The sequence below is a fragment of the Phytophthora parasitica genome (assembly GCF_000247585.1).
Source record: "Phytophthora parasitica INRA-310 unplaced genomic scaffold supercont2.28, whole genome shotgun sequence".
NCBI classification, from domain to species: Eukaryota; Oomycota; class Peronosporomycetes; order Peronosporales; family Peronosporaceae; genus Phytophthora; species Phytophthora nicotianae.
This window is the reverse complement of record NW_008649014.1, coordinates 253,422-274,949: the sequence shown is the minus strand read 5'-3', so window position 1 is coordinate 274,949 and position 21,528 is coordinate 253,422. Positions and strand designations below refer to the sequence as shown.

The 21,528-nt window shown below is 51.8% G+C and overlaps 11 protein-coding genes across 18 annotated transcripts; 7 read left to right on the top strand and 4 right to left on the bottom strand.

Annotated features, from left to right (window-relative positions):
* Positions 1-93: 93 nt before the first annotated feature.
* PPTG_12230 (hypothetical protein) lies at positions 94-1,753 on the bottom strand. Its single transcript, XM_008907943.1, has 4 exons — positions 1,371-1,753; positions 1,154-1,276; positions 909-1,088; positions 94-820 (listed from the first exon to the last, which is right to left on the bottom strand). The coding sequence occupies exons 1-4, from the start codon at positions 1,551-1,553 to the stop codon at positions 467-469; spliced, it is 840 nt and encodes a 279-aa protein (XP_008906191.1). The 5' UTR covers positions 1,554-1,753; the 3' UTR covers positions 94-466.
* Positions 1,754-2,032: 279 nt separating this feature from the next.
* On the top strand, positions 2,033-2,134 carry PPTG_23017 (hypothetical protein; the record flags this gene model as incomplete). The annotated part of the gene is made up of 1 exon (XM_008907942.1): positions 2,033-2,134. The coding sequence occupies one exon, from the start codon at positions 2,033-2,035 to the stop codon at positions 2,132-2,134; it is 102 nt and encodes a 33-aa protein (XP_008906190.1).
* Positions 2,135-2,774: 640 nt separating this feature from the next.
* PPTG_12229 (hypothetical protein) lies at positions 2,775-4,407 on the bottom strand (the record flags this gene model as incomplete). Its single annotated transcript, XM_008907941.1, has 4 exons — positions 2,775-3,531; positions 3,611-3,790; positions 3,900-4,022; positions 4,112-4,407. Coding segments are annotated over 4 exons (944 nt in total), but the record flags the coding sequence as incomplete, so codon positions are not given.
* A 702-nt stretch (positions 4,408-5,109) lies between these two features.
* On the top strand, positions 5,110-6,207 carry PPTG_12228 (hypothetical protein; the record flags this gene model as incomplete). Its single annotated transcript, XM_008907940.1, has 2 exons — positions 5,110-5,389; positions 5,465-6,207. The coding sequence occupies 2 exons, from the start codon at positions 5,110-5,112 to the stop codon at positions 6,205-6,207; spliced, it is 1,023 nt and encodes a 340-aa protein (XP_008906188.1).
* A 208-nt stretch (positions 6,208-6,415) lies between these two features.
* Positions 6,416-9,693, bottom strand: PPTG_12226 (hypothetical protein). 8 transcript variants are annotated; one of them, XM_008907932.1, is made up of 6 exons: positions 9,249-9,693; positions 8,880-9,154; positions 8,772-8,813; positions 8,135-8,698; positions 7,888-8,076; positions 6,416-7,829 (listed from the first exon to the last, which is right to left on the bottom strand). In XM_008907932.1, the coding sequence occupies exons 2-6, from the start codon at positions 9,134-9,136 to the stop codon at positions 7,205-7,207; spliced, it is 1,677 nt and encodes a 558-aa protein (XP_008906180.1). In that variant the 5' UTR covers positions 9,137-9,154; positions 9,249-9,693; the 3' UTR covers positions 6,416-7,204. The 8 variants fall into 8 exon arrangements, with proteins under 8 accessions (XP_008906180.1, XP_008906179.1, XP_008906185.1 ...); XM_008907931.1 differs by having other exon boundaries at positions 8,880-9,693; XM_008907937.1 differs by having other exon boundaries at positions 8,772-9,154.
* PPTG_12227 (hypothetical protein) lies at positions 6,576-7,103 on the top strand (the record flags this gene model as incomplete). Its single annotated transcript, XM_008907939.1, has 1 exon — positions 6,576-7,103. The coding sequence occupies one exon, from the start codon at positions 6,576-6,578 to the stop codon at positions 7,101-7,103; it is 528 nt and encodes a 175-aa protein (XP_008906187.1).
* PPTG_12225 (hypothetical protein) lies at positions 9,287-10,897 on the top strand (the record flags this gene model as incomplete). Its single annotated transcript, XM_008907930.1, has 2 exons — positions 9,287-10,501; positions 10,571-10,897. The coding sequence occupies 2 exons, from the start codon at positions 9,287-9,289 to the stop codon at positions 10,793-10,795; spliced, it is 1,440 nt and encodes a 479-aa protein (XP_008906178.1). The 3' UTR covers positions 10,796-10,897.
* On the bottom strand, positions 10,811-13,434 carry PPTG_12224 (hypothetical protein). Its single transcript, XM_008907929.1, has one exon. The coding sequence runs from the start codon at positions 13,274-13,276 to the stop codon at positions 10,904-10,906; it is 2,373 nt and encodes a 790-aa protein (XP_008906177.1). The 5' UTR covers positions 13,277-13,434; the 3' UTR covers positions 10,811-10,903.
* Positions 13,435-13,951: 517 nt separating this feature from the next.
* Positions 13,952-16,411, top strand: PPTG_12223 (hypothetical protein). The gene is made up of 2 exons (XM_008907928.1): positions 13,952-14,430; positions 14,513-16,411. Exons 1-2 carry the CDS (start codon positions 14,054-14,056, stop codon positions 16,296-16,298), a joined length of 2,163 nt encoding a protein of 720 aa, XP_008906176.1. The 5' UTR covers positions 13,952-14,053; the 3' UTR covers positions 16,299-16,411.
* Positions 16,412-16,735: 324 nt separating this feature from the next.
* On the top strand, positions 16,736-18,993 carry PPTG_12222 (hypothetical protein). The gene has a single exon (XM_008907927.1). The coding sequence runs from the start codon at positions 17,003-17,005 to the stop codon at positions 18,893-18,895; it is 1,893 nt and encodes a 630-aa protein (XP_008906175.1). The 5' UTR covers positions 16,736-17,002; the 3' UTR covers positions 18,896-18,993.
* A 576-nt stretch (positions 18,994-19,569) lies between these two features.
* On the top strand, positions 19,570-20,414 carry PPTG_12221 (hypothetical protein; the record flags this gene model as incomplete). Its single annotated transcript, XM_008907926.1, has 3 exons — positions 19,570-19,595; positions 19,676-19,956; positions 20,053-20,414. 3 exons carry the CDS (start codon positions 19,570-19,572, stop codon positions 20,412-20,414), a joined length of 669 nt encoding a protein of 222 aa, XP_008906174.1.
* Positions 20,415-21,528: the final 1,114 nt, after the last annotated feature.

The window sequence follows — 21,528 nt, the reverse complement described above, 5'->3', positions numbered from 1 at the left end:
CTTCCGTCTCGACCCGCATGGGTGCCGCAGTGATTTCACGGCCTCCAATTCCATACCTGCATTCCTACAATTGTATCCATTCAGCAGCGCTGTTGGTCCCATGTTACGCTCTGTTTCGCTGCCTTTTTTTCGTAACATGGCTGCACTACGTCACCAAGCTCAACAAGAAATCAAAAATGCACAGGGATCAATTCTTGCCTTGTAATGGGCTTGCGAAGCCACCACTGCGCTGCCGACGTCATGTATATTGTTCAAGAACTGTTGTAGTATTAGTGTTACCATTACGATGGAAGTGAGACCCTACATTGGCGATAAGAAAATACACTTGGGCCAGCCTGGGCGGGTTCGAAGGCTCACCTGCCTCCGCTCCCGCGATGGTTCGTTGCACTCGGAGACGGAAAAAAACAACGCTCGTCTCGCCCTGCCGCTTGCTTGCTCCTTCCACTGACGGATTGACTCAACTCATTTACAGCGTCTTCTTCTCAGCCTCGACGGCCTTGGGCTTCCGCGAGCTCAAGCAGTAGTTCACGACGAAGAAGTTCATAAAGAGCCAGAACAGCGACTGTACGTAGATGAGGTACATGACAGAGATCTTGTACGGCATGCCGGGGCACGAGCGCGAGACCATGAGGTAGCCCTGTGCGTTCATCAGAAGGAACTGGATCATCTGGACCGTCGTCAGGTACGGCTTCCACCAGATCTTGCGCGTGTGCGAGCTCACGAAGTAGTACATATACATGATCGCGTGCACGCCGCCGTTAAGTACGATAGTCATGTAGAGGTCGCCATCGTACGAGGTGCGGAAGTTGGCCCAATAGCACTAGACAAAATGCATCCAAGTTAGTTCCTTGTGAACACGATGGCCACGAGACAAGCACATCATTTCAAGTAGAGTAGAAAATACTTACGAAGAAAACGGTGACGTGGTGGTACACGTGCAGCACCGAGAGTTGCTTCCACTTCTTGCCCATAACGATAAAGAACGTGTCACAAAAGTCGAGCACCTTGGATAGGTAGAAGATGTACATGAGGTTGCCCATGACGGGGTTCTCGTGGTTAAAAGCATTGCACGGGGTAGCCGAGTAGTCCTGCAGCGGCACCATGTCAGATAACGGACTCCTGGTGGTTATAGATCTCGGTGCAGGGTACGTACGTTGCGGCGGGCCTGCAAAATGGCCTCGACGGTCATATACGAGCACAAAACGACTTGGATGGGGTTGTAGATGAACTGGAGTGGGGCCGTGTTGAGCGCGGGCATGCCAGATTTCATGACGAGCTGCAGAAGGCACATGTGCAAGCAAAACAATCAGCACCAGCGCTCATTTCGCTGCATTCGAGGCGCACCAGCAAGAATGAAGACGCAAGCGTACCGTTCCCACCACCACAAAGGTGAGGTAGCCGATGCATACCGCGAAAACCGTGCCAAAGTCGGCAAGGTAGTAGTCCTGCATGGGCGAGAGGCGGTAGCGCAGGGTGGGGTCGACCCAGTCCATGAGCATGACATCCATGCCATCGGCCCACTGCTTGTAGCTCTCGAGGAGTGCGCTGGCCATCGCTATTGGAGCTGGAGTTGCTGGTTGAGTCTTGCGAGGTGGCGGGCGATCAAAAGCGGAAGTGACTCGCTCACGCAAGGGGGCCAAGGCCGCAAAGGTTTGGCATGATACCGGTCACTCGGCTGGCGGCCATTCAAAGCGCACGTCGAAGGTGTCAGATTATCGGTTCTGGCAGGTGCCCCTGATTTCGCCTGCACATTCACTTGTCCTTTGTATTCTGTTTTGACAAGCAGCACCACTGCGTATCCGTTACGAAAGGGGTATCAGATGTTGAGGTCTTAAAGAGCAGAAACGGGGCTGTTTGGATACAGCGCCGGGTCAATGGCCCACTCCTCAACATCAACTCTGACACGTCGTCGCGAGCACCTTGCTCAGTACCGCTGCCTCTAGCAACGTCAAAGCTTTGTGTGGAGGACGAGTGCAGGTTCGTGTGCGGGTGTGTTCCGCCGTGCTTGCAGTGCAGCGACACCGTGGAGAAAATGCCGCACCAGGTGCGGGTATTAACAGCTTCCACGGCACCGCTGCAAACGAACGGCGAAGCAGGTTGGAAGAGCAAACGTCGTGTCGCACTGGAGGAATGAATCCACCGGGTACAGGCCTCTTTGCTGCCGCGCCGCTAGCGAAGGAACAGGCTGTGACAGAGATGGATCCCTTGTGCTCGCTGCTTCGGTTGTTGCCAACTTGTTGGGGTCTCTGTGACCCAAGTCGGGCCACACTATGTAAAATTGAAATGGAACAGCCGGCGCGATGGGTACAAATAACTGGCGATTTCTGCACACGAAAGGGGTGTAATCGAAACAAGCGAACAAGGTGTGCGCCAACTACAAAGTGATTGACATGCTTAGTCTAGAGACCTCTAAAGCAAGCCCAGGCGCAGCATTAGTTTTTGTGCAAATGTTGGATCTCTGGTAAAGAGAAACTAGCGCTATGATGAGTACACTTGTGGTGCGATTCTCTACTCGATGTGTGGTGCTTGCTGTAAAAGTGTCCCAATGGGGTGGGTGGCACTCTCTGATTGGCTGGTGAACGTCGAGCATAGATCATCCACGCTCGTTTCAAGTAGATCATCCACGCTCGTTTCAAGATCCGAAAACCGCCAAGTTGAAGTGCCTCAAATGGATTTCACTTTGCATCCGCTGTCTTATCAAGTATATTAATACCAGTGCCTCCAACGACTGCCTATCAAGCAGAAATACTCTGCCAGATTTTGAAGTTGATGCCATCCAAACATAAACGCCGCCGGTCGACTACCGCGCGTTCTGGGAGATCGATTCGCAATGTGTACGTCACGTCACGCTCCAAGGCTTGGCGCTACTCAGATTACCACACGCCGGATGAAAGAAGAAGCTAAATACTACATGTAGTAGTAGCTGGCAAGCCGACGCGTGCCACGCTCTGCAATGATGAACCAGCCTTCGCAAGGCCTTCGAATCATCCTTCCAATGATGCGACAAAAAGAACAACGGATCAAACAAGACGAAACTTCAGCAAGGATACATTCATCCTGACCACGAACGGGTACACTTTTCAGCTGATAAAGGCCGCGGAGCAGTTTCCTACTCCGGCGGCGTTGTATTGGTCTCAAAACGCTTGCATACAGCTAGCAGCAGTCCCCAGCATCTCACTTCTCTCTCTATTGCGTCTTCTTCTTGTTAGACGACTTGCGCGGCTTCGAGCAGTACGACTTGATGAAGAAGTTCATGAACAGCCAGAAGAGCGACTGGATGTAGATGAGGTAGATGACGGGCACCTTGTGGGGGAAGTTCTCGCAGGAACGCGACACCATAAAGTATCCCTGCACGTTCATCGTGACGAACTGGATCAACTGCATGGCCGTGAGGTACTTCTTCCACCAGATGTCACGCGTGTGCGCGCTCACGAAGTAGTACATGTACATGATCGTGTGGATGAAGCCGTTCAGAATGACCGTGGCGTAGATGTCGCCGTCGTAGGCCACGCGGAAGTTCATGAAGTAAATCTGTAGGTCACAGTAACAACGAGTAAACAGTATGTTAGAAGTCTTTACCACAGATACGGGATGTGAACCGAGTACTCACCGCGAAGATTGTCAGGTGGTGGTACACATGCAGGAAGGAGAGCTGCTTCCACTTCTTGCCAAGGATGATGAAGATCGTGTCAAAGAAGTCCAGGATCTTGGACAGATAGAACATGTACAGCACGTTGCCCATGACGGGCTTCTCCGCGTTGAACGCGTTGCACGGAGTGGCCGAGTAGCCCTGGAATTCGTGAAGCCACACGACAAAAATGAGTTGCAGGTTCACATGGGCAAGAGATCAAAATGACTAGCCACGGTCGAAGCATCAACTGAGAGGTGGATGGACGTACGTTGCGGTAGGCGAGGATGCCGGCTTCCATGCACATGTACGAGCATAGCACGACCTGCAGCGGGTTGTAGATGAACTGCAGCGGACTGGTCTTGATGGCCGGGACACCAGCCTTCATCACAAGCTAAAGGGGATAAACGATTCGAGCAGCATCCTAGTTAGACCAGCTGTACCACCCAAATGTAATCAGAGCTCGATCGCAGACGAACTCACCGTGCCGATGACAACGAAGGAGACATAGGCAACGCAAATGGCGAATGCCGTGGCGAAGTCAGCTCCGGGCAGGTCCTTCATGGGCGACAGCTTGTACTGGCCAGAAGGGTCGGCCCAGTCCAGGAAGAGCGTCTCCTGGACGTCAGCCCATTGCTTGTAGCTAGCCCAAAGTTCAGCGGCCATTGCGGATCGATTGCAAGCGAAAGGTGCGTCTGCGTGCCACGGCTCGAATTGCGTTCTGGCAGGGAAGATACCCACCAGCCACACAATCCGGGCCCCCATGTTAGGGACCATCTATATCACTCTATGACTATTGGCTGAAACTCAGTTTCATCATTTGGTCCAGCCTGTGACGTACATTTTTTTGAAAAATCAGTAAGAGTGATTATTATAATATTGACACCAATTAGCAAAAAAAAAGTTCTATTAATAGTTTTTGAAAAACTCAATTGTAATGGACCAAATTTGACAAATATTGGTGCTATTGTTTTTGTGCGAAGACTTTCCCGACCTCACTGTTCTAACTTGAAGCACTAACTTGTACATTGTAGAAAACGAAAGCTGCATAACTGTGGGAGAAATGCAGGGTATCCTGGTCGAATGTGAAGAATGCTGGAGGATACGGTAATCGAATTCGTGTTGGCCTAGTTTTGCCAAATGGGTACCAGTAGGTGTGTTTTAAACTGAGAAAACTTAGCGCTTCTTGTCAGTTTTTGTAGTCCGGATTATAATAACCTAGGTTGCGGCACGAGCACGCGTGTTCGTATTTTTCTATGCTCGCTGAGTAGTGACGCAGAAGCTCTCGCAGTTTTTTTGTTTTCTGGGCAGGGTTTGGAACTAACTGTTTAGATTTCATAAACAAAAGTTTAATTTATAACCCACCCCATAGTGTCAACATTTTGTCAAAAATTAACTTCAATGAAAAGGTACCAGTTGGCTGTTGCGAACTTTGCACAACAAAAATAATTCGCGTCTCAAGGAAACAGGCGACGGTGGTCATGCGGTACTCTTCGAGGCTGTTAATGCTAGCTCTAGCTGCACAAAGTGTCGTCTCCGAGGTGGAGGTGTGCTCGTTGCCTGCCAGAGCGTTATACGTATCAGATGGCAACAAGCTTATGGCGTGCGCTGCGAGTGGCTCTTCAGCGCTCTCGACCCGGTGCCAAACTGCGTGCAGCTGCAGACGACTCGAGAACGACCAGAATGTGTACGGCGTGTGTCTCAATATCAGCGTGAGCTTCGAGTGCGACGCTGCAGAGAACGCAACGCAATGCACACAAGGTGAGAACTGCGTTAGTGCATGGTGTTGGTGGTTATTACAACTCGCTCAAGGTTTATCGTTCTCGTTGTTGTCAGCATCTGGGTCATCAAATTTAGGTGCAACAGAATCTACGTCGGCGAGTGCTGCAGACATTGCAGGTGCGTTTGCCAGCGACGACAACAGTGGTGGTGGCACATTAAAAGCGTGGCAGTGGGTGCTTATCGGATTGGGGATTGCACTCGTGGTGGGTCTGGTGATCTTCATCTTCAACTGGTTCAAGCATCGCCCACAACGTGGTGATAATCGCAGAGAGGTGGTGCAGTCGCTGGAGCAGAGTCGTTCACAGCCCAAGGACGATGTCGACATGTTGCCTGTTGCACTCCGCGAGAGTCAGGCAAGAACTGCAACGAGTAACCGTGAGAGTGCAGCGCGAAGTACTACCCGTTCGCATGATACGAATCCATCCCAAATATCAGGCTTTTCAGGTGGAAGCTACCGTACCTATGCTGGTAACCCCATGAGCAGCACATTGACGGACACGGAGGTCGTGGCTCAGCATCAGGAGCGTGCGTTTTCTCCCATCAGCGATTCTGCCCATTCTGTGGGATCATCCGACTACTCCCAAGGCGTCGATACGAATGCGACGCCAAATACTTCGCTACTGGGACCCACTCGCGGGCAAAGCAACAGCAGTGACTCAGAAGCATACCCGTCTTTTAGCAGCTACTCTCTCTCAAGTGAAATGGACTCGTTCTCCAGTGAACTGACCGTTGAAGGCTCCGAGATGGAGACTAATGAGAGCGCTCCATATCCACGCAAGAAGTCTATTGAGTTTTAAAATGGCAAATGGACTGAGAACTATTTAGGCACGAACTCCAGGAAACCATCTTTAACATATAGGCTCCGTCTCGTCCTGAGCTCCAGTTCTCGATACTCCATTGTTGAAGAGCTAAATATGCACGTTAGCACTTCTTGTCCTTATCCGCGTGCAAACCAAAATGGAATTTCGCTGAATAGCTTTATTTTTTCTTAGCTCAAGCTAAAGATGGTGTCAGCAGTGCGCTAGACTGGTTGGTATTATGGGGCGGTTGACTTGCTCGTTGGTTTGCTCGTTGAGCGGTAGAGCCGCTGTTCGCCCTCAATCTCCAATCTTCTCTCCAGTGCTCGTTTCGCAGCCCACGTCGCTCACAGTTCTACCTGCTAGCAATGGAGTCGCGTTTGTCCGGAACGAGCAGCATGAAGAGCATGAAGATTTCGATGGAGAGTGAAAGGATGTTTGCCGATATCGAAGATGAAATGCAAGCTCAGTCTCCTTCGAGGGAAGTCCGTCGCTCATCCTCGCGCATAATGTCCCCAAGCAATTCCAACACGTCTGTCTCCAACGGTAACCGTTTGAGTGTCAAGGATCAACTGTATTCACTCGAGTGCAAGGTACAGTCCCATGAAGACACGATTCAGAAGCTCATGTCGATTCACCAGGCAGACAAGACATTGCTCTTGACCAAGATCGAGGAAATCACGGAGCGCACCAGTGAGGAGCTCCACAAGCTTCGCATTGACTACCAGAAGAAGCTTAACACCGCTAGCGAGGAGATTGAGCGCCTCAACAAGTGTCTGAACGTCCAACGTGGCCATATCACCACGTTGCAGGAACAGTGCCAGTCCCTGCACAAACATGTCGTGCAGGTCGACGACGACGTCACCAAGCTTGCCACTGAGGTGCTAGGAGAGTAATATATCGTGTGCTAAACTCGAGCGATCTGCATACACTAGTTGAACCCTTCATACCTGCACCAAATAACTAACAATATATTGCTCTTAACGCTAGCCCGAGTTCATTCGGAGTCCATTAGCTGAAGCAAAGATCGCATCATTTCCGCAGAGATATCGGATTCCTTGGCAGCGTTTACGCCAGATACGCGAGGGTCCGACAACAAGTCACTTAGCCGGCGTCGAGTAGATTGCGTCGCGAAGAAGGCTTCTTCGACGATGGCGATGAAGATATTCAGGACCACATACATGAAGAGTGAGATAAACGAGTACAAGAACACCTTCCCGGATACGGTAAATTGGTGCAGTTCCATTGCGTCAAAAGTGTCCATGATAATGTCTCCATTCATGAGCGAGAAAAGAGAAATCATCGAAGCACTCAGCGTACCGAACTCTTCGATTTTGTTTCCGAAGTATATCGTCCCGAAAAGGGCATATCCAAAGAAAATTGGGAATACACCCAATAAAAACTGCAACACGCGAGGTGTTCCCCATTTGAGCGTTAAGACAATCGAATAGATATGCTGGTTGTGCTCCAAGTATCCCACGAGAGAGCTCCAGAGCAGTAGCAACGCTGTCGCATGCAACAACCGATGCCAAAATCGAATAGGCATGTGAGCCTCCAAGAAGAGTAAACTCCACATGGTGCTCGCAAGTAGAAGTAACAGCGAGGTAAACACGATTAATTGTCTGCAGGACGACATTATTGTTAGCTACGGAGCTGCAAAATCTAGGCCAGTTGACGTACAATTCATTCATGAGTTTGAGCTTGAGCGTAAATGGAATCTCAGTCCACGATCTCAAAGGTACGTGTTGCCTAATGTAGCGGTGCGAGTTGTCGCCATCCTTCGCGTTTGTAGTGACATTGTGCAGCCCGTTGTCCAGATTCTCTCTGTCCTTGGCATTGTCTCTTAATAAACCTCTGGCTCGTGCCATGCTAACAAAAATACGGTTAGACGAATTGAGGAGACCCGAAGTATGTATCGGATACGTACACTTGGAATGACCGCCGCAGGGCCTTGAGGCTGAGCATAATGTATAAAATCGAAACTACTGCAACAACCACATGCATCCATACAAAGCTCTGCCTGGCCGTAGTCCAGAATGGACGTGGATGTGTGCTTGCACAGCGGGAAACTTCGCAGTCCTCCAGCTCAACATGAATCTGAGCGCTCTCGATGACTTCAAATTTCACATTCACTTGCCACTCGAAGCACTCTTCGTAAAAATTTCCGAACTGGTGGTCACGCAACGGAAAGGAAAACTTGAGGGCGCGTAATGATCGAAATAAATGTTTTTTCTGCCACAATGACATTGCTGGGTCAAAAGGTCCGACACTCTCGTCGTCCTGCGAGACGAGGTATTCTCGCGTTTCTAAATCGCCATGAGGTAGAACTCGATCGACTATCAGCTTCAGTGGTTGGACTTCGCCAGACGAGGTGCGCAAATACTCGTAATTGGCGACTGAGTCGTTTCCGATCGAGAAATAGGCATCTCGCAAGAAGTGTACCGCCGTCATCGTGCGATTGATAGTGTAAAAATCCCGCTGGAAGCGTGGTCTGCTCAGTGAATATTAGCGAAATTGGTGAGAAATTGCCGTGCATGTACAAGTTATTCAATGGGGGCACGCACACGACGCCGATGTCCGCAGCAGGAGGAAGAAAGAAGAATGCCCTGAACGTACAGCAATACAAGTCAGCTAGCTACCTACAAGCAAAATAAATTAAGCGCTCAACGCACCAGTTGCGATGTGAAGCACGCATGTAGGCGGCATTCTGCGCGTCGTAGAGCTGCATCTGCGCAAATGTGAGCAGCACCAGCGCTATGTGCAGCATCAATTTGTACGGGAATCGGCCGTGAGCGGCCCATTTTTCCCAAGGCGACAGCACCAGCCGCTCCACTGCACCCATCGATGAAGCGTTCTTCGGTCGATCATCGTTGTCGTCGTTGAGCAACCCGCGCCGCAGCTCTGCTTCGATCTCCTCGTCGGAAGACATGAACGTCACTTTGGATCTCTAAAAATCAGAATTGCGATGTGAAAAGCAGAAAACCTATCAACCCTCATGAAGCATGAGTTTCGGTAGTTGAGCGTTTGAGAGAAGCACTCACTGATTGACGACAGCGGCAACAAGATGCGGCAGGGGACGATGACCCCAATCAGAGCTGGCAGACAAACGCTGGGGACGGTAGCTATAGCCGCGACGTCGTTCCAGACGACGTGGATGCTGGTGCGCGCGGTAGAAACCCCGCTGGGGAGCGTCGAGGAAGACATTAACGGGGACGTGGGCGAGCAAGAACCATTCGATGCTCTGGGTGTAAGTGGCGACGCTGTTACTCCGACGTCTGCAGATATTCCTGGCACACAGAAGACGAACGTTAATGCGGAGGCGTTGATTCTGGTGACTGATGCCCCCACGGCCGCGCCTATCGCAACACAAGTGGCGGCGAACGAAATGGAGAAACTGGTGAACCCCAAGAAGGAGGAAGAGGCGACATTGAACTTGGATAATGCGACTGTCAACCAAGACAAGGACGCTCCTGCTCCCGCGGAAACAGCATCTGTTTTAGAGGTTTTAAACACGGAGGCACCCACGACCGAGGCACCCACGACCGAGGCCCCCACAGAGCCGATGCCATCGACAATAGAACCTGTAGCGATCGTGGACACCACTAAAAAGCCATCGTTGCGCACACAAGACCCCGCAGTAATTTCAGACGTTGTAACGAATGGTGCCGCGGAGACACAGGCACCCGGGTACCTTAGCCAGGGCAGTAACCCGTTGGTTTTGGTCGCGCTGGCTGGCTTCTGCTGCATTTTCCTGCTACTCTGGGGACGTAAGAGACGTTCTAGCGCACCTACGAGCTCAGGTACGCCCGGAAATACCAGTTTGAAGGGACCCAAGGTGCAATACACGCAAGTGCCAGACGAGCAGCCGTTTAGCCACAGCCAGGATGACGATGATGAATACTGCGATGATTATGAGGAGGATACGTTCGCCAATGACCGCGATAATTGGGACGATTGGGAAGGTAACTCCACGCAGACTCAGGTCCCCCAGCTGAACCCCTTTATTGCAGTACCCAGTGCTCCACGCCCGACGACACCGCGGCAAGGCAACAGTAGCCCCAATCCTTTCAAGATCACCCAGCCTTTGCCTCCTCCACCACCACAGCAGAACGTGCAGCTTCAGGAAATTTCTGTTGCAGGCAAAGGCGACTTGCTTCCTTCGAGTGTCGAATCCAACAGCTCTAGCGACTCATTCGAGGTCGTAACAGATGAGGCACATGCTCCACCAACTAGCAACCGTGGTGTTACCGCTGAGGCGGAGAAGGAAGACGAGAGTGTCGATGACCTGTTCAGCGTACGTTGTGCTCGGAATATTGAGTTTGTTGGGTATTCTAGCTGACCTATGACTTTTGTATCTTTGTAGCAATTTGGCATGGTACCCACCTTTAAAAAGAGTGCAGTAGTTCCACCCCTGCCTGCAGCTACGAGCGCGGCTCCAGTTGCCCAGCCTGGAACTGCGGCACCATCTTCTTCATCGTCATTGCCTACTGCTGCTGAAGCATCGGCATTGTTTGCTGCTGAGATGGATGACGACCTGTCTGCTGTGGATGAATGGGGCGAAGATGACGAGTGGGTGAAAGGTATTTGATCGCTACACCATCGGTGTCAAAGTTAAACAGCATAAACAGCAACGCACATATATTTCAAATCGCTTTAATGATCTATGTACAGCGGGGTGGTGAAAGGAGCAACGACACTATACTTGCCTCAATGCTGGACCAGAGGTAGTGGTGAGGCTCATAGGGGTGTCTTCGCTCGCATAAGAAGCAGACACGGGAGTGCCACTTTGCTGTTGCTGAAGAAGAGCCAGCTCGCTGGTTGGAGCCTTGCTTGGCTCAAGACTCAACCCTCGCAGGCGAGTAGCATCATTAATGTCGAGCCCTCCACCACTTGAGTTGCTCTCGCGACGAGCGTATCCGGGAATAAGCTCTGGTGGGCCTTCCCACAGTTTGTTTAGAATTCCACGTCGCCATCCCACGATTGCCAGCAGACCGAGCGTACAAGGGACTAGGTACATCAGCGCTGGCTGTCCACTACCCGTTGTCACAACGGCGATATTCGCCAAAAGAAGTCCAATAGTATAGCCCCACATGAGTAAACAGAAAAGACCTCGGCGGCATGGGTAGTGCTGCTTAGCACCGCCGAGCTCTGCTCCTGACATGTCCAGATCCCGGTTACCCGCCGCAGAAGAACCGTTCAAGGCATCGCTTATTGGGTGTCGACCAAACATCTTGCCGTGGGGAGGTGACAAACGACCAAACAATTGACCACGTGTAGCATAGTCGTAGCGTGCACAGAAGACTAACAGCAAACCAGGTAGCACGATGTCACCTAGACCCAAAAGGGAATATCCTGATCGCCAATCCAGCACCTTGGGGACTCGAAGTAAGATTGGCATCCACTCAGAGCGACAATCATGCTGTGTATCGGTCGGGTACCGCAGACAGTAGCCGCTGAAGACTCCACCCGTGGCAGTGCTCTGCGCGCCACCTGTGGCCACCTTAATCATGACGCTCTCCTTGAAAATGTAGGGTGAAATGAAGACCATGAAGACATCGTACATAAATACCAGCACGAGTAGCACCGTGGCCACCTTGAGATTGGGTAGGCGAGCAGTCCGGAGGAACACGAGGCAGAAGCAGACACCAAATAGATCTTGAAAGATCCATGAGTACGACTGGAAGCGCGCCAAAAACCAAAAGAGCGTGATCCCGAACGATAATGCTAGCGCTAGTAAATCCCCCACACTCCACGCTGCGGGCACCAGAAGGTCTTCCCATTGCCACATGACGTCGCGCCACGGTAACTTATGTAAGAAATTCACTGGAAGTCGTCGCATGAGCGGTTCCCAGATTACCTGGAAAGTAGCAGATACGGCGCCGATGCCGAAAAGAACCACCACCACAATCACCACATTAACGAAAAATAGCAGCACGAGGAAGCCTGAACCGACCACCAAGAATGCCAGGGCATGCCAGGAATTCAGGTCAAGCTGTTCCTGCTCTGGGGCCTGCTCGTCATGTTCTTCGTACGCCACTCGAGCTTGGGCGATAGCGTCTGAAGAAGTGGCATCAGCAGCAATTAGTGCTGCCTTTAGTTGCGCCTTTGTACGCTCGTAGGCAGCACCCTTATACGACCCAACCAGCACAGTCGCACACGCAACGATCCAGAGAATCACTTGCGCAGGGTCCATCACGGGAGGATCGCGTTCGTACACGGAAATCAGCAACTGACCGTCCTCGTTCTCGCTCCCAGTCGCCAGCATCTCTTTCAGCGAGTCACCATCGGCGATAGAAATTCGTACAACCACAATATCATTTACCAAGCTCTTGTCGGTTACGACATCCGTAGTGCCAAAGCCCATGAGGTCAGGGATGTCCCAGGCGCAGCAGACCTGCTTGTTCGGTCCACCCGACGGCACACACATGTGTGATGCGCATTTGCTGTTACCCCTGCATGAGCGCACACCCACGTCGTCTTCCCATGACGGAGACGTAAAATCAGTGATATCGGCGTTCCAGGCAGCCTTGCCAGAGCCGCGGGAGCAACTGAATTCCATCTGCTTCTCCTCTTCAGTAGCGTCCACTTTACTGGAGCGGTTGTAGAGCTGCTCGAGCGTATCTGTGACAATGAGAACGGCTGCCCCAAGTTCCTGCGCGTAATAAGCCTTCTCCGCGAAGGTGCAGCCACCGCGGTCCACAAGCAAAACGAAGGGCTCATCTGGCAGTCCCAGCAACGCCGCGCTAGCAGGACCAGATAAGCTGGAGGCGGACATGTTGCCGCTGCTGGTAGTATTCAGCAGCTCCTGCTTGGACATGCAGCCATAACCGTTGCCAAGTCCTGTTGCATTGTACACGAGCGGATAGAACGCGTGTTTCTCGCCGTCCTTGAGTTTTTGCGCCTCGAGTGACGCCCCCCAGTCCTCCTCCGCGGCGCTCGATGCATAAAACACGGCTTCCGACTTCTTGACGTTTACAACGGCCGACAGGATCGAGTTCGCCGGGTTCGTTGCCGCACAGGACACCACCACTAGAGCAGACAGCAGGAGTGCGCGCACGAGAGGCGCCATAGCAGAGACCGACTCTATGCAAGGCCTTTTGCTACAGTAATAAGGCAGGGGAGCCTTAGTGCTAATAAGTGAGCAGCGAAGTGTGCGGTACGCTACGGCCAAACGACCGCTTCTGAACAGAAACGAGTTCAGCACCGCACGGTGATACAGGAGGAGGTGTCACCGATAAAGTTTAGTAAGTACAGTGGTTTTTGGTGTTTGGCCGCCGACTACCTCCATCCTAATCTTGGCACAGTGTACCCACTGCAAAAAAGGCGGGATGTAGCAAATATCGTCCAATCCGCGCTCACCTTTAGAATTGCGCTTTTGGTGGCACCAGTCACGCGTTGTGTACTGTAGTACGAGAGACAGCAGTCGCGTTTTTTGTAGCACGAGTAGATTAAAATGGCATCATTGATAAGTATCCATATATAGATGCGTTTCGTGTTTGTCGACATGGAGATTCATACGTTATAGCAATACATGTACGTTTAAAACGCATTGATCACGCAAGAATGGTTCGTTTTTGGTGGACACTTGACCGTTGCCACGGAATGCACCCTGTTTGCCACCGTCGGGCTCAGAGAAAAACGAACGGCTGTCCAGTTATGTTCGGGAGCTGCACGATTTGTTGAAAATCGTCTCCATTTCAGCCAATCAACAACCGATAATCGGTGGTCGCTACCGCAAAAACAACCGACGTCGACGGCCATTTGAACGGAGCTTCAGCGCGCGGAAAGTGATCTGCATTCGTTTTCGCACTCCTCCTGCAGTCTTCGAGGATCGCCGACACCGACGATGGACTCGCACGCCGTAAACGCGATGGGTATGCAGGGCGGCATGTCGATGCCCATGTCAATGGCGATGGCCGGTGCGAACGGCGCCAATCCGCAAGCTATGGCTATGGGCATGAACGGTGGCATGGGCATGAACGCCTACGGCGTTCCTCAGCAGCAGCAACAACAACAGCAGCAAATGATGATGAATATGGGCCAGATGAACCAGATGAACATGGGCTCCATGGCCATGAAAATGAATCCGAATGCCATGAACCCTGCCGCTGCGGCCACTGGGGGGCCGGGCATGCAGGCGGCGGGTGGGCAGGCAAGTGCAGCCGGCGCCGATTGGCGTATCCAACTCACGCGTGAACATCGTGCGAACCTCATTGCCAAGATGTACGTGTGGCAGTTATGTTCCTTTCTTGATGATGGTTGCAATTGTCTAACGTGTTTGCTGCTGTTGTTTGTGCGATCGCAGCTACAACGAGATGGTCCGTGTGTCGGCTGACCCCGTGCCGGGTATTAAGCTCTGGATGAATGTGTCATGGTACGAACTGACGCTCTACAAGGAGTCGCGCACACAGGAGGAATACATTAACAAGATCTTCACTCGCCTGAAGTCCTTGCGTGCTCAACAGACAGACATGAACGCGGTTATGGCAGCGCAGACGCTACCTAATCAGGGTATGCTGTCGAGACTGGACTTCTCGTACTATAACACGTTGAACCTAAACCAACGTACAGGCGCCCCCGGTGCTAATGGCGGTCAAGTTGGAGGATATCCTGGCCATCAGCAGTTTGGCGGTCCTGGTGCTCATCAGCCTCAGCCCGCCAAGCCGATGGCGATGGGCGCTGGGGGTATGCCTGCAAACCCTGCGGCACCTAGCGGAGCTAACACCACACCACGGTCGGCAGCCAAACCGGAGGGAAGCGGCTCAGGCGCTCCCGGTGACATGACCGCAGAGTACTGGCGGCAGCACGCAGCTCTAAAGGCAAAGTATCACGATGATGTCGAGAAGGTGCACAGCGCATTTAAGAAGTATGTAGATCACATGAAGGGCCACGACGAGACGGAGCAGAAGAAGAAGCTGCGATATCTTCTCAGCTATGTGCAGCTGTGTGCGAGCATTCTGAACGAGGACAAGACGACGAACCCGCCGCGAAAGATTGAGGAGCTGGACAAGGTCTACAAGTACATCGTGAAAATTGTGAACCCTTATTTAAAGAAGCTGCGGACGGAGACGGATAAGCGCAGCTTTACTCCCAACGCCAGCGGCCCCAATCCTACTGGAGTGAACTCCTCTGCACCGACGAACCCTGCTGCTAGCTCTGGCGTCCCAGCGCCGGTGAATACCTCAAATGGACCCAATGGAGCAATGCTAATGCAACAAGGACAGCAGAACATGTCGCTCCAGCAAAAGCAGCAGCAGTATCTCATGCAGCAGCGCGCTCAGCAGATGCAGCAGCAGCAACAGCGAATGCAGGCTCAAGCTCGCCAGCAGCAAATGATGCAGCACCAGCAAATGATGATGCAGCAGCAGCAGAAGGGCCCAGCTCCACCGAACCAAGCGCATCTTTCTGCTCAGCACGCAAACCAGCCCAACGCACCGAATCAACCGCAAAACGGACAGCCTTCTGGTGCCCAGCAGCAGCAAACTCAGCAGAAGCAGCAGCATCTAACCCAGCCATCTCAACAAGCACAGCGCTCCCAGCAGGCCCCGAATAGCCAGCAACAGCCCTCCCAGTCTCAGTCCCAGCAGCCAGGTCCTCAGCAACCTCGCCAGGCCCAGCAGCTTCCACAGCATAACCAGCAGCCTCAGCAACAGACACAAGGTCAGCAACAGTCACAGCAGCACCAGGCTCAGCAGCAGCAGTCTCAACCTCAGACGCAGCCTCAGTCTCAGCCTCAGCAGCAAAAACCGCAGCAGCAGGCTCCCCCATCGGCACCAACATCTCGTGCGGATACCTCGTCCTTACATCTGGACGACTCGCTATACGGAGGAATGGATAGCAGCAGCTTGTTGCAGATGCCGTCCAACCTGGGATCTTCCGGTTCCTCGTCGGGAGGATTCATGAACTTCCCGAACGACCTCTCGCCCACTAATTTCTCGAGTATGGATCTGCTTGATATGGACGGCTTCATGGGGCAGGACAGCAACAGTAGCTCAGGTGCTGGACAGAACAACAGCAATAGCTCTGGAGGAAACAACACAAATTCCGGCGACGGAGGCGATTCAGACCTCATGTTCATGGAAGCACTTTGAATCCAATAGTCTTTGCGTGTTAGTGTTACCAATGCAGTAGCTGTTTGATACCATGAGTAGTAGTACCATTTCACACTGCCACACTCTTGCATGATACTTTAGTACTGTACACATGACTCATGAGTGCATTACATGTAGCCACCGTAGTTGGCATTGACAACTATTCAATATGCCGGTCGACTTGATCCACGCTGCTGCTTTTGTGATGTCTGTCTCGCGGCGTGGCCGTAACATCGAAGTGAAGAGCTTGATGCGCACAAAGCTTGGCTCTGCGTACGGATAGCCAACCCAGCCAAATTGTCTTTGGAAGATAGTATTCATGAAAATAATGACGATCGAACTCGAAGAAATCGAATGTTGCACTACTGTATACAATATTACAGGTTATACATGTAACAGAGGAAATGGAATCCATCATTGATAGGCATCTGGAAACTCACAAACCCGATAGGACAGGGTATGCTAAAAGGAGGCCACCCATTACACCACTCCCTTCTCTGACGCATCGTCGGCTGGTGTCGTGCTCGTCGTTTGGCGACGCCAGAAGCACAACGCCGACTTGCGAGCCACAAGCAGTCGCCATCCTTCTGCCTCTCCCCTCGGTTTGCCAAGACACTTCCATCGGATCCCGTGGGATCTCTGCGCAAGCCCACTCCTTTTGTCTTCCGGCCAAATCTTGTCGAACCGCTGGCCGCCGCCGCAGCATGGCGAGCAGGAACACCACGCGGCTCTTGAAGCCTACTAGCAGCACGCAGAGCATGTCCAGCGCGTTGTCACTGCAGCCAGCGCCGCTGACAAGCGCTACATTCTCGCGCGCCGTGGAGGAGGACCTTGAGTCGCAAGCGCGTGCGTCGCTAAGCCTCTTCGGCTTCGGCTCGCAGGACTCGGTCAACTGGAGCGCTGTCAGCGCCAGCGCAGCTGCCGCGGCTGCAGCGACTACAGAGAACCCGGGGACGGGTGGCGCGATTAAGGTCCGCGTCATGGAGCGTGTATGCCCCATAGGCACGAACAAGTTCCTCTGGAACACTATGAACTCGCTGGTCAACGGCGGTGAAGGAGGCGATGACCCGGCGAGTTCGAGCGCAGACCCTGCAGCATCAAACGGTAGCAACAATAACGGCGTCAACGGCAGCGGGGCATGGGATAGTGACACCTCCGATTGGGATGCTGCATCGTCGGCTGCTGGACTAGGCAACGTGTTTGCATCGAAAGTGCTGCAGCAGTACCTTGTAAAATGTGTGGCGCTGTTACCTTCGTCGATTGAGGAGGTTGTCGATTTGCTCGTGCGTTCCGACAGAGAAGATATGGAGCTGCCCATGCAACATCTTGTTGGTGTTCGCACGAGCGCGTCGGCCTTCATTTATCGCCGCAAGAAGAAGAAGCGTCTGCGTCGCAGCAATAACAACACGAGCAACGGTACTAGTGACTTTATGCCACAGCGAATGGCCTCCCAGGCGTCGACACAAGACTGCGACAGCGAATCATCGTACTCGGACTCAGATTTGGAAAGTGAAGAAGATTTACAGCCTTTTACAGGTTTTAACCGAGAATCCGCGACGGGGCGTGCTCGGGGCACTCGCGGTGATTCATTAGAGATTGATCGATCAGGAGGCAATGCAACCCCTACAAGAGCAACGAACTCGGGACCGTACTTGTCCCCTTCTTACATGGAAGATTATCGTACAGCTATGGCAACGTCGGGCCATCAGGGAAATCTCAGCATCAAGTGGGTTATCGGTGAAAAGTCAAGTCGGATGTTTGCATCGCGAACTACCTATTGTCTCTTGGATTACGAGTGCATTTTGGTAAACGATTGGGACGAAAATGCGGACCCTTCGCCAATGTACGTGCGCACGATGCAATCGTGTTACAGCCCACACTGTCAGCCATGGCTAGACGAGATAGGCTCTAGACCTACAGACCTTCAACCTACAGGCTTTATGGTACGCCAAGCACGTGGTCGCGATGGATACGTGGAGATTCAGTTTGTAGCGTCAATTCTGGAGAAAGCACAGCTACCGATGGCCTCTCGGCGGGCGAAACTGCGTGCATTATGCGCTAAAATTGCACGACTGGAAGAGGTACTTACTAGTCGGCGATTATCACAATCTCTACTCGTGAATGCACCGCACTGGGTGCACAATCGTGAACGGTTGGGATGCCGTATCTGTGACGCAAAGTTCGGGCTGTCACGTCGTCGTCACCACTGCCGTCTATGCGGCGAAGTTTGCTGCTCGGAGTGCTGCCCCAAGATGGACGTTGCTCTTCCTGACGTTGGATCTACCAGTGTTCGTGTCTGTATCGGATGTGTCCAGAAGCGCCGAAAGAGCTGCGAGTCGGCGACATCTGCATCTAGTGCGTCAACAATGGTATCTTCGCTGTCACCAATTAAAGGTGCTAGCCTAAACACTCCACCACCACCAGGCCACCCTGCACTACGCTCAGCTTCATCATCGCCATCTGACTATCACTTATCGTCGTCGTCAAGCTACAGTTCCGCTACAAGCAGCTTCACTACCGCCAGCAGTCTAGGCGAGCGGAAACACTCCTTAGCGTCCTCAGTTTTCCAGAAAATGAAGAGTAGCTCACTTAGTTAAGCTCTTCATACATCGCTACGTTGCCTCTTGGTTGTAATTGCTCAGGAAAAAACTCGTAAATTGGGTTGTTGGAGTCTTACGTGGTAGGAAATCAGGATCAAACGAAGTTTTTTCCCCCAAGTGTCACGCGAGAAGTAATATCGCGATCGGCCCAATTTCGAAGTTACACTTGTACCATTGTTTCGATAGTCAATCTGTTGTCATGGCCATATAATTATAGCAGTCGTTTAGTTGTGCTGGGTGGAAATAAAGATTGTACTGTACATATTACAGCAAGACAATCAATTATTGCAATAGGGGAGTCAAAGTTAGCTTTTTCGTCTGTCATTTTTTGGCGTGTGCCCATGTCATATTTTGGCGGGAAATCTGTTATTTCTTGACACGATGACTGTCATTTCAAAGATCACCTGCACCGGGAGGTGGGTAATCCGAGGGATCACATGGCATTTCCAGAAATAGAAAAATGATCCGACCGGGCAACGTTGCCGTCAGTCTTGAATTTGCTCCTGTATCCATCAACACTCAGGAGCAGCCCGCACTAGAAGGGACCCGGCATCATAAGTACTCCCCCAGCCACGCACCACGTCGTCCACAAAACATTTTTTGCAGCAAGTATGTTGTCCTGTGTCTTTCCTGCATGTGAGTACTAAAGTCATCTCTGTACATGCTTAGGAATGGCGCTTAACGACGAGACCAGCCAGTCCGGCAAGGTTCATCTATCTCGAGAAGACTACGGCTTGCTAGTTACCCGGATGGAGATACTGGAAAACTTTGCCGCAGCTCACGGTACAAGCAAGAAGACGCAGGAGGGTCACAGAAGACGAAGACGCAGGCGTTCAATGAATTGGCGGCGTACTTGAACGCACACACGACGAATACCAATCTTCCGACGCTCACCGGAGAAAACATGCAGCAGCGCTGGCGAACGTACAAGACGAAGAAATTCCAGCCCACGTTGAAGAAGAGCCGCACGGAAATGGGTCTCAGGATGACGAAGAAGGAGTTGAGGCAAGGCTTGTCAATTCAAGCCAAGTTAGACAAGCTGTGCCCTCACTTTGCGCGTATGAAATAGCTGTTCGCAAAGAAGGCTAATGTTCGCGCTCCAGCAAAGTTACAACTTGGTCTTCCCTAAGATGGTACTGAGCGTTGTAGAACAGACTCTAAGTACGACGAGGACAAAGGAAATCGTTCTGAAGAGAGACATAGTGCTGAAAGCAGTGACGAGCATCTCGGTGGAAGTGGAAGTGATAACAACGACCAAAGTGATGACGCTGATGAAATCTCCGCACGTAACGATTTAGATGATAACCAAGATGACGCTGCAGACGGACGCGTACCTACTAATGACAACAATGAGGCATCGAGCAAGAATACCGGAGTAATTGAACCCGACAATTCGTTTGAGCCGACTCCACCCGAAAGTGCTCTCTGGACCACAGGAGAAGAGGATGAGTTACTCCCCCTGTCTTCCATGCTAGAGCTGCTTGGAACCACGACACACGACCTCTCACGGCAGTAACTCGCCGACGTTCCAGCCAAAGAGATCCGATCTCGGTAGTTTCTACCAGTACGGAGTCCCGTACCCGTCCACCAAGCCCATGTACGACGGCTTCAACCACTGACTCCTCTTCTCAACGTGATGTCCTCGAAGAGAAAGCCCCGAGCTCCTGATACCATCACTCACAAAACTCACCCCAAACAGAAGAAGAAGCGGTCGAGCTTGGACAGCGCAAATTCTATCAAGGCGGAAAAACCGAAGCGAATGACAGCTCACGAGAGCCGAGCATCGCTGTCCTTTGCTTACGCAAAAAATGGAGAATACAAGATAATTTATATGAAGACAAAGCTGGAGTTGGACGAAAAAATGTGGAAGGAGCAGCAAGCGGTTAACAAAGCCCAGCATAACAGCTACGATCACAAGACCTGGAGGACCGCCGGGCTTCGCGCCGCCACGATATGTTTATGTCGCTGGTGGCAGCCGAGAAGACCCCGGACGAAATAAAGGCTCTTATGGAGCTTTACAAAAATGGGCTGTAGCCGCCACGACAACGAGCCATCAGTGAACAATTGCTCGGAATTTAGGTACCTGTGACGTCGTTAATATCCCGTTTTTCATCGTTTCATGATGTAGAAGCTCGTTAGTGTTTCTACGGCTAATTCAACCCGAAGATGTCGTCAAACTCGGAATAGGTTTTTACTAGCTAATTGCCTTCTACTCTCCTACCATAACGTAGATAAAAGAAAGTTAGCTTCTACTTCTCAGTATTCCACCAGGTGCACGTCCACGAGCGATGGCTTTAGCCTTAATCTGCCGACGAAACGTGTACGGGTCTTCATCGCCACTACAGCAAACGCTCTCCATTCCGGTATCGTGGTCCGACCCTATCTCAAGATTTGAAATTGTTTTAAGGAGCCTACAGGCTTAGCTGGGAAGCGCGGATTATAAGATTCTCTACATCTTCTAGGTCGTCGTAGCTGGAACCTATACTGTCCTTGCTCCTATCATCTACTGCGTTATACAGAATACCTGTATGGCGAAAACAGTTCTGGACTGTCTGCTTCTCCCGCAGGTCAAGCCAAATAGCCTTGCTCCACTGCATTGCCGTAAGCTGGTCAACCTTGTACGCCTGGTC

Excerpts from the sequence above, each read along its gene's own strand:
- PPTG_12230 (XM_008907943.1), bottom strand. The coding sequence starts at position 1,553 with ATGGCCAGCGCACTCCTCGAGAGCTACAAGCAGTGGGCCGATGGCATG. Across the intron at positions 1,089-1,153 it reads TTTTGCAGGCCCGCCGCAAC|GACTACTCGGCTACCCCGTG; the intron begins GTACGTACCCTG and ends GTGCCGCTGCAG. Across the intron at positions 821-908 it reads ACCACGTCACCGTTTTCTTC|TGCTATTGGGCCAACTTCCG; the intron begins GTAAGTATTTTC and ends CATTTTGTCTAG.
- PPTG_12226 (XM_008907931.1), bottom strand. The coding sequence starts at position 9,136 with ATGTCTTCCGACGAGGAGATCGAAGCAGAGCTGCGGCGCGGGTTGCTC. Across the intron at positions 8,699-8,771 it reads GCTGCGGACATCGGCGTCGT|ACCACGCTTCCAGCGGGATT; the intron begins GTGCGTGCCCCC and ends TTCACTGAGCAG. Across the intron at positions 7,830-7,887 it reads CTCAAACTCATGAATGAATT|ACAATTAATCGTGTTTACCT; the intron begins GTACGTCAACTG and ends GTCGTCCTGCAG.
- PPTG_12224 (XM_008907929.1), bottom strand. The coding sequence starts at position 13,276 with ATGGCGCCTCTCGTGCGCGCACTCCTGCTGTCTGCTCTAGTGGTGGTG.
- PPTG_12223 (XM_008907928.1), top strand. The coding sequence starts at position 14,054 with ATGGACTCGCACGCCGTAAACGCGATGGGTATGCAGGGCGGCATGTCG. Across the intron at positions 14,431-14,512 it reads GCGAACCTCATTGCCAAGAT|CTACAACGAGATGGTCCGTG; the intron begins GTACGTGTGGCA and ends GTGCGATCGCAG.
- PPTG_12222 (XM_008907927.1), top strand. The coding sequence starts at position 17,003 with ATGGCGAGCAGGAACACCACGCGGCTCTTGAAGCCTACTAGCAGCACG.